General features: G+C 37.2%; 1 protein-coding gene across 2 annotated transcripts in view; it reads right to left on the bottom strand.

Moving 5' to 3' along the window:
- Positions 1-395: 395 nt before the first annotated feature.
- The window catches only part of raskol (Ras GTPase-activating protein raskol), a 102,563-nt gene continuing 92,430 nt past the window's right edge, over positions 396-10,528 (bottom strand). For both annotated transcript variants that reach the window (XM_088243662.1, XM_088243663.1), the window contains 4 exons: positions 8,271-10,118; positions 6,879-7,032; positions 4,676-4,812; positions 396-2,505 (listed from right to left, as the gene is read on the bottom strand). In XM_088243662.1, coding sequence (XP_088099788.1) covers positions 1,587-2,505; positions 4,676-4,812; positions 6,879-7,032; positions 8,271-10,118 — 3,058 coding nt within the window. In that variant the 3' untranslated portion in view covers positions 396-1,586. The remainder of the gene's footprint in view (positions 2,506-4,675; positions 4,813-6,878; positions 7,033-8,270; positions 10,119-10,528) is intronic.

The following is a 10,528-nucleotide window of genomic DNA, read 5'->3' as shown; positions in this document are numbered from 1 at the left end:
ATCAAAAAAAAAAATTTTTTTTGAAAAGGCCTTTATATCGGGGCGATAATATCAAAGTCCAAAATTGGCATTTTTACAGAAATTTTCGTGAATCAAAGGCAGTTTGTTGGTATGTGTAAGAACATAAATAAATATTTGAATTTAAAAATGTGTAAACTGTTACAAAAATATTTGCCTATTGACATGACATAATCGAGATTAAAATGTTATGTTACCTACATAATGGTTAGTTGTTAGCATTTTGACAGGCAAACTAAACTTTAAAAGGCATTTTGAATTAACCCAAGTTGAAATGAATTTTTTTGTTTGATTCAAACACGCTTGACTGATTTATTAAAAATATTTTGAAAAATGTACATATTTATGAGAGTAAATATTATCTTTATTTTAATTAATGCGTACTGTAATTGGAACTCTATTTCAGAGCTTCATTGATAACTAATCACACATCGTTGAAGTTGAACAAAAATTGGTAAATCTAAATTTAAATATTAAAAAAATATTTTAAAGACTGTTACAGTAAAACCTCGTTTTTACGTTCCTCATTTTTACATTTTCCCGCTTTTTACACCGAAATGTTCAGGACCCATTTTTCTTCATACATTCTCATACAAATATTCCCCCAATTAATGTATTTTACATTTTTCATCACCCCGGTTTTACGCTTTAAAATTTTCGGAATTGATTTGATGTGTCAGAAGAGCCAAAGGTTTAAAATATGCATATTTTAATTACCCGAAAACGAGACCTTTTGCACCCTATGAGGCACGTATTTCATTACCGTTCTATACTTGCATGCAATTTTTGTTAGAAGCGCTCTCGGCAGGCATGACATGTGATGTCAAAATGACGAGACGCACTGCGAGCCCTTTGTATGTGCTCGTTTCATATTATAAATTAAAACAAGTTTTTAATATTTTGATAGTAAAGTTTATCATGAGAATTGTATTTAACATTATTTAGAATTTGTGAATACATGCTTTCATACTTAGAGATGAAAAAAAATTGCTTTGTAAGAATTTATAGCTGTTTTTAAATGCAATTAATAAATAAATTGACTGAAAACGGGACATTCATTATGTGTGTGAAATCCCCAAATCACCATATACTATATACTGGTTCAAATCCACGTCTTTCTTCAGCCTCTTATTAGTATGAGGCTGCTTCTTGAAAGTGAATGATTTTATTTCCATACAAAAAAAGAGTATAGTAAAAGGATATGGGAATTTTAGAATATCACATATGCTGAAGACCTAATAAGACTTGTGAAATGTCACCATTTTGTACAAAAAAAAAACAGAAATGCTATTTTTGGTCTCTTTGTTAATTGTCGAGTTTGTTTGCCTGCAAATGCCCCTAATTCATAGTGTGATGAACTGAATTAAATTCAGAAAAAATACATTTAAATATGTAGAATTGTATAATTTTTTGGACACAGTGTGATGTAGGCTTTGTGTACATATTACATCAAAATAATCAGTCATCGTTTTTGGAAGTAGTTGGAGAATTTGTAATGTTCAAATGGGTCATATTAACAACTCGTTATAATCATTGGTCGAGGAGTCCACCTCGACTCCGTGACAATGTTATGGGTTCGCATAGTACACCGCCGGTTGTGTGGAAACGACGGCTTGGTGACCTTCCGTGGAGATGAACGGACGTTCTGTCTGTATGAACTGCTGCGTCATCTCGATATTCGGTCCGCGGTAGCTACGAGAGCTCAGAGGATCGCTATTGCGGTTCACGTCGCTTTGGGAGTAGCGATAATCGTCATTTTGCAAATTCGAGGCGTTTTTTTCTTGGTACAGCGGAATTTGCTGGCGGGACTCCGAGTGCTGCAAAGGAGAATTGTCCCTTTTGTAATAGAGCTGTTGGTTGGAAGACGAGTGTTCAATGTTGCGCAGATTATTCACGTGGACATTATCATTTTTGTCGTGGTAGAACTGGTGCGTCGGCGAGGTTTCGTTGAAGATCTGGTTGGAAACTTTATCGGTGTTGAAGATTTGATGATGTTTGATCGGTTTGTCTTGAAAGAATTGACGACTCGGTGATTTCTCGATGTTGTAGCGCAGCGGGCTGTCTTCGTTGGCCCCGTCGTTCTTTTGATAATTTAAGAAGGGAGATTCGGAGTTTTTGTCGTCAGTTTTGAGCGCGTTTTCTTTCGTGTCTGCGGTAATTTGGTACGTGTTATAGTTCGCGGCGGGGGGTTCCCGGTACGGGGGGATCTTGGGTTCTAAATGCGGGCGCGAAACAGAGGTGTCGTGCAACGGACGCAAGTCCGCCTGCAGGTTGTTGAGCAGCGTCTCGCTGTGGCCGATGATGCAGCCGGAGGGCAGCAGGGGCGCGTCAGGCTGCAAGTGGTGCAATGCGGACAGCAGGCGCGCGTTTGCGGCGCCGAGCGCTGCGAGGCGCTGACCCTGGCGTTCGATGACACGCTGCTTGCGGTTAAGAGCGGCCGCCATCGCCCGCTGTTCGTGCCGGAGTTCCTCTTCCACTCCTAACAATCTGGAAAGAGACGAGTAACATTAGAATAAGCGCCTCGAGAGTGGATGATTTCTATGCCCTCGTTTTGCTTTTCCCGTATGTTTTTTCATTCTGAAAGACTTTTTTGCTCTTAAGCTTTATAAGCAATATCCGAAAGTCTCGTAAATAACTGACCCGTTGTCCATTCGTAACTACTCGGTTAGATAACGCATCAGGTATGTCCATCAGACGCGTCTGCTATTTACGAAGCCAGTTCGGGTGGGTAACCCGAGTGATTCCAATACATCCCGAATGGATTTGCATCGGGTATTTACGAATATGCGATCAGGACAGTTGCAATGCAATAAACAATTATAACGTACTTAATATATGTACAATTCTTTCGTACTTAATAAACTTAACTTCGAACGGTAGCTCAATATAACTCACCTATTGTTAGATTACAGAATACCGGGAATATATTTAGTTTATCTCTGCCTAACTTAAAAAATAAAGTGACCAACATATTTTTATCAAAAAGAGCAAATCATCTTCAGGAGATTGGGTTGGAATAGTTATAATTTGATTGATTAATGTATTTTGTTATTGTATAATTTCTTTAAAATATGTATATATTTCAAGTTATTTATAATGTGTATGATTATTTTTATGTATTATACTCGATTTTTTTATATTTTTATTTTTAAGCACTCTTTTATACCACATATATGTAAATGGCAGAAATGCCGTATATAAATAAATAAATATATGATTCTTTCAAGCACACTAAAAAACAATTTTAAAGTAATGATTTAGATAAAATTATCAATAAAACTTCATTGTTTAGTTTCATTTTTATTTAATTTGATCTTGTATTCTTCCATATTATGTTCTTTCCTTACCTTTTAAATAATAAGAACTAATAAAAAAGCACTAGAACTTTATCCCAATTTCGGTCAAAAACTTTCCTAAAAATGAACTGTTTTCAAACCAGTTGTAATTATATTTATGCTATCTGTCCCTTAATACAATACTTATGTGATCTTATAAAAGTTTAAAATGTTGTAAACAATTCACCAGTCCTGAAGATGCCTTCTTAGGAAAAAGCGCTCGTTGGTCAAATTAAATAAAAGTGAAGCGAAACCATGAAATGTTATTGATAATTCTATTGATAAATTTATTTATAACCTTATCTAATTATCGCCTATGGAGACTTATCGAGAAATATCTACAAAAAACACCAATATAATTTTAAAGTGGAGTGACTGTAATTTGTACCTCTTGGCTTGTTGCAATGCAAAAAAAGGTGGTAATATGTGAAGTACCCACTTGTAGCAAAATGTACATATTATACATTAAAAAATATCACCTTTCAAGGTACAGAGGAAATCGTATATCTTATAGGCTTTAATGTCAATACCCTTAAAACTCTCTTCTGTTCCCTAGTACGCCCGCACCTTGAGTATTCCTCTGTTATCTGGTCTCCATATTATGATGTTCACAACAAAAATATTGAATCAGTTCAACGTTGATTTTTAAGAAAGATAGGCTGGAGGTTGGGCTTATCCAGAGACCAATATACGTATAATGAGTTAGAAACTAGCTTAAATATATCTTCTCTTCAAGACCTTCAAAATAAATCCGACCTTCTAGTCCTATTTAAAATTCTCAACTCACTTTTTGATGCACCTGAACTACTGAGCTCAATAAAATAAAATATCCCAACTAGAAATCTCAGACAAAACTTACTCTTTCATACCGATAACCATAGAACTAACTATGGTTTTCATTCCCCTATGCCCGGAATTCTTAGGTCTGCCAACAAACATACCAGTCTTGATTTCTTTGATGGCAAGTTGTCTTATTTCAAACGATCGCTGAATCAAATTAAATTTTTAACACCTCTCTCCCGCTTCCACTCCCACCGAGTCTACTATATACCATTGTGTGTTTCTACTTTCCTTTATAATAATTGTCTATGTAATAAATATGTCCTTAGAAATGTCCATTATGTAAATGTAAATATAAATAAATAAATAAAGAATGTAATTTTAATATAATGTAAATTTGGTTTTTCTAATATCGTAGAATATCTTTTTAATAGTATAAGATAATAAGGAATTAGTAAGTTTCAATAAAATAATCTAAATTGATCTTGAATGGACTAGTCCAGTCGTAATATTCTTAACAACGCAATCTGAATATTTTTTACCTGGAGATTATCCCCTTCATCTTGGAATCGGCTAAATCAGTTCCACGGCCGCTGGGTTCATCCACGAGCTGTACAGATTCTAATTTCTGACGCAGCATATCGACGGATGACTTGAGGCGTTCTATTTCACGTTCATACTGTAAGCGTAAAGGAAATAATATCATGTTAATGATCAGAGTTAGAAGGAAATATATCACCGATATTACATGTTGTGGCAAGCAACACTAACAGTTGTGAGCTTGACAGGACCAAACTCCGCTTTGGCCCGCAACACATAGTCCGCTGCAATGTTAGCTCGGATGAGATATTAAACACCATGTATCAGAAGAACGCACTACATTTCATCTTGGCATTTCGTGTTGCCTGCCCACAGCTCTCCGCCAGTACTCACTATTGTAAATTCATTATGTACAAGAAAATAGGATGTAACTCGTGTATAACTACTTAAAAAATAACTTAAATTCAATTCAATTAATTTATTTTGAATATAACATATACATTACAAACATATATTCAATACGTACATATTCTAAAAAAGAAAAAAATACATAAAAGAGACTTATGTCTAAGTAGTAGGAGAATCCTGCTCCGGAAAACCCCTTCGGATACATGAAACGGATCAATATCCAGAGCGATGTTGTTCGTCCTGTATTTGGAATATGAAACAATCTATGCTGACGCTGTCTTAGGTAATTATCAGGAACATACAAACCAATGCTCATCATAATCTCAGAATTATCGATCATAATGCGCAACAATGGATAAAAATGTGTAGTCAAATACACATTCCTTCTAGTCTCTAAACTGTTGTAGCCGAGCATACCCTGGAGAAACTCGGTCGGGTAGAGCCGATGATAATACCCGCACGCTCTCATGTAGAGATATCTCAGAAACTTATTTTGGATTTTCTCTATCATAAGAGAGTACTTCAGTTCATCATATTTATTCTTGTTCTCAGAGGTGGGGGTCGGTGCTATGCAAGCTCCTGACATTGCACTGCGACCTGTGAATAGTTCTCCCGCTCCGAGCCCAGATCCGTATCGGGAATTCTAAACCCTTTTTACGAATTTTAAGTTTGGAACATCACAATCTTCAGAAAATACTTCTCAAGATAATGATTGAAAATTTATTTATTAGAAATCAAAAATATTTGCGAAGGCGATGACACAATCCTATTAAGCATTGTGGGGTACTTCTGGTGAAGCAACTTTACCACTTTAAGCTAATAATAAAGCATTTTGATGAGGAAAAAACCCTGCTCAGTCACCAACATGGAACAAGATCGATAACAGCCATGAAACTGGTAGAGTCTAGAGCACAAAGCTTCTATGGAAGCAGGACGACAGAATATATCCCCCTTAGTAGATTCACTACTTTTTTTTATTATGAAAAGCATTTTTTTATATATTTGTTCTGCTTGTGCAAGAAAGTTGTTTGTCCATATTATTTATCTTATTTTAATATATAGTATATTTATTATTTATATAGTTTAAACTTCAAGCCGTCGTCGCTTTATTACAGTATTATTTAGTGAATACATATAATTGGATGGCAGGCCCTACTATGTATATATTTTACATAGTTTTTTTTTTAAATATTCATTTAACCTGTACATCTGTTTGTATTCGAAATAAATAAAATAAAATAAAAGGTTTTTGGCGTCTATATTGTTGCGCTATATTTATTTATAAAGGTGCTAAACTTACTTTGTTTCTTTGTTGTTCTCAATATGTGTTATGTTAATATTATTTATGTCCCGAATTGAAAACTCCTGGGCATTCCATTTGATTCAACGTATTATACTTGTAAAATACTTTGTGTTGTATGATTTATAAATAAAAATAAATAAATATTGTACCAAAAATATTTAATAAGCTTCCTGCCGAGGTTAAGAACTATACCAGTTTGCAGCAGAGAAGCGAAAGATTGACGGATTTCCTCATCAAGAATCAAAACTTTAAGGTGTAAAGTTGTGTTTATTCAGTCCAAATATATTTGTTGTTTAATTTTTACAGTGGTTTTTTTTGTTTGTTTTTGTTTGATTTTTTTTTTAAAACTGTGTTAGAAACGCGGCGATAAACTTTTATTTATTATTAGTTTGGCACGATCCAGATTTTGTTTACTTTTGTACATTAATTTGAATATATATATTTTTTTTTTAATTGGTACACTAATCGCAGTGTATCTCGATCATAGCACCTACCTGATGGATGGTGCGATGATTCTTGGGAATCCTACGTCGACCCGCTGTATGATAACTACCATCCTCCGGTTCGCTGGAACTCTCTCCGCCGCCCTCTAAGCTGAGACGCCGCACGGCCAACTCACCCATTTCCTCTCGAGTCTCTTCGTTCACTCTGAAATACCAAATACAGTAATGAGTGTTGGCGGTTTTTATTTTGAATCTTGTGTGACTATGTCGCACGAGTCTACGTAGAATACAAGACTTGATATATATCTTATTTGTTTAAATAATGAAATTGCATTTTGAAATAACAGGCCTAAATTATAAACAAGCAGTAAAACCTCATTTTTACGTTCCTCAATTTCACATTCTCCCGCTTTTTACGACAAAATGTTCAGGTACCATTTTTTCACATACCTAAATTCCCATTAAAATATTCCCCAAACAATATTTTTTTACGTTTTTCATCAGCGTGATTTTACGTTGAAAATTTTTCAAATCTCATTTGATATGTCTAAAAACGCTGAGCCACATGCGGGTGCACTTTCCCAAGCTGGAGAGTAAAAGTAGGTAAACTAATAAAGGGCAAATTATTGTATCAAACTAAATTCAAAATAGGCGCAGTGTAATCGACCTTTTTGTTTAAGTGTCTAATTTTCATATAGGTTATTTTTCATTGAATTTCGATACATTTTTTAAGGAAATACAATCTAAGTGATGTTCCAAAGTCCAATGGGGTTAGTTTTCATTGTACCCTTATACGTTTTTTGAACAAAAATGCTATATTGACATTTTTCTAAATAAAAAATCTCATTTATATGTTTTAAAATTGATGTACATATGTAAAATTATTTTGAAATATTGTTTTTAAATTCAATATAAAAAATATATTTTTAATTAAATTATTGAAAATCATCATAATTCCCTTTCCGCACCTAATGGTGCATAGGGCACTGCATTTATACACCAATCGCAGCGTGTCTTGATCATTTTTTTGTTACATGAAGGTAAGATGATCAGTCTTACGATTCGGATACCAGTCCAGGGACCATGAAATATTCTAGCCTAAAACACCCTTTTAAATATATATTTTATATCAACCATGTCGGGAATCGAACCTGAGACCTCTCGCACGGTAGGCAAACGCACTGACCATTACGCCACGAGACCGACATTATTGAAAATAGGTAAAAAATATTTAACATCCCCAATTATGCCTGTTTTTACAACCATTAGTTTTATGTAATTTTAAAATATTTTTTTCATTCATTTTTTAATTTCTCACTTAAGCGTTTTTCTCGGTTTTGAACTTTTTTTATTAGTTTCTCGAAAAACATAAAAAAATAGGTTTGAATGTAATTAATAGTATGAGGAAAAAGTAAAAAGCATGTAGTAAGTGAAAATACAAACCTCGTGGTGGAAAGGTTAGTTTTGGAAGAAAAGTTTCTCTCGAGAGGGTAACCATTCTCCGTAACTCTCAATGCTGAGAAGTCCACATTGTTCTTGTAATTATTCTTCACGGCTGCATCGGCTTGCGCATCGTGTCTCGCCATGTTCCCTCCATCCGCGCCTGCCTTCCCGTCATACTTTTCGAGCATCTTCGGCAAATTGGAATTACTGAAATTGTCCAAGTTATTTCTGTCATAGAGAGCTTTCTGGCTGCGAGATATCTGCAGACGATACATCTCTTTGTTGGTCTCCTCTACGTTGGAGTCCGGCCGTTGGGTTTCCGAGTACATCGAATCGTTGCGTGAAAAATTCGGGTATGCGGATTCGGAGGCGTTCTGTCCGAAATGCGTAACGTTGTTTTTGACAATCGAGTTGCTCTGGTTGTACGAAGAGAGCGGGTTTGTTCGCGGCAGCCGCGAATTGGCGGCTCGCCGCAGCGGCGGCACGGGTTCGGCACTGATTTTTGCGTCGGCGTTCGAGGTCAGCTCGGAGCTGTTGCTTCGGGACTTTCCGACCAATCGTCTGTGGGCTTGCGGTTCCGCATTCGACTTGGAGTGTCTTAAAAAGTCTTGGTACGCGGGAGCAGTTTGCTTATCGGAGATTCGGGCGGTTCGGCGCTGCTGTTTCGAGTGAACGTAGCGCTCGCGGTACGGTTTGTTGTTGCCTTCGGAGTTTGTTTCCACGTTGTCGGTTGTGTCGTCTTCCTCGACAGAGGAGCTCGAAGTGGTGGAAACGCTGCGCTTGGGCGGCTGTCTGGCGACATTTCCATTATCTTCCCTTTGAAAAGATTCCTCGGCTCTGTTTTCAATATGGTAAACGGGATTCGTAAATGTCAAAGGACCATTCGCGCTCAGTTTTGGAGAATTGGCTCCGGTGTCTCTGGTAAAGTTTTGAATGCCGAACTTTTGTTTTTCGTACTCGAATCTCTGCTGGTTATTTTTCCCGTACGTGTTTCTCCTGTTGTCGAGAACGATCTGCCCGGGTCTTCTGTTTTGGTGTGCGGGGCTTCCCTCGCAATAGTTAGCATTGACAGGCTGTCCGGCGTAGAGCTCGACAGGGCTAGAACTCTGACTATAAGTAGCGAAGCTTTGGTAACCGGAACTAGCGACATTCGACAGGGCACTTATTGAGACATTAGATCCGTTGTTGTGTACGTTATGATTACCGTTCGCGATGATGTTAACGTTCTGAGGCACAATATCGTGGTTGGTAATTCTTTGGTTGATTATGTTTTCTTCGTTGTTTTCATGTTCTTGGTCATCGGCGTAGCGCAGCAGATCCGAGAGTTCTTCTAGATTCTTGGGTACATTTCCATTTTCTCGGTTGTAGAAGTCTCTGGAACCGCTGTTGTAATTGCTTCCGTTGGTGGCTCCTTCGTTGAAAATTCCACGGGCGGTTTTGTAAGCGTCGTCGTTAGACCGCTTGCTGGTGACACTTCTCTGCGATGAATGCAGGACGATGTTTCCGTTGGATCCGTTGATTTTCGGGGCCAGGCTGGGGGAAGAGGCATTCTTGCTATCGAATCCAATCTGTACGAGTTTGAGATTGACGCAGTGTTCTCTGTTATTGTACTGGGAGTTGTATCTCTCCGGGTTGCCCGGTCCGGCGTTGTAGTTGTTTCTGGGGAGGGTGGCCGCACGGACTCCGAGGCTGGGAGACTTGTGGGCTAGGAGTGATGTGGGAGTGCTGTCGGGCTGACTGGAGCCGCTGGAGCTGATGGTGCCGACTTGGACGGGGTTGCGGCTCATGATTGGAGAGCTGTGGACCAGAGTGTTGTCAGCCGACGGGCTGTAGGTTGGATCGTTGAATCTGTAACAGAAAAATAAATCCATTAAATAGAATCCGAGCAAATGACCATCAAACTAATCAATGGTGAACATATTTTTTAGACAAACATTGGTTTTGACTTATTTATTGACGGACTTATACAGTCCATTCCAACAATGATAAACAAAATTTATGCGCTGTGCTGATCGAGGAACAGCACATTATTATTTCGCAACCGGCGGATCGGAACATTGAATGCCACTTGTTCCAGTAACGATGGTAATTCAGTAAATAAAACATAAATATGGAGTCAATGTTATTTCTACGTTTTTGCAGACTTGAGATTTTAAGATTGATTCCATTTCTCCATAAGTGTAGTCTCCCCTCTCGAGACCAGTCATCCATGCTACTTTTCTTAGAAGAAGATGTTGCATCGATTCGATATGATTTAT

The sequence above is a fragment of the Micrasema longulum genome, unplaced genomic scaffold, assembly GCF_059751315.1.
Source record: "Micrasema longulum isolate JH-2025_06_02 unplaced genomic scaffold, ASM5975131v1 h1tg000224l, whole genome shotgun sequence".
Lineage (NCBI taxonomy): Eukaryota > Metazoa > Arthropoda > Insecta > Trichoptera > Brachycentridae > Micrasema > Micrasema longulum.
Note: the sequence above shows the minus strand (reverse complement) of the source record. Positions and strands in the feature narration are given on the sequence as shown.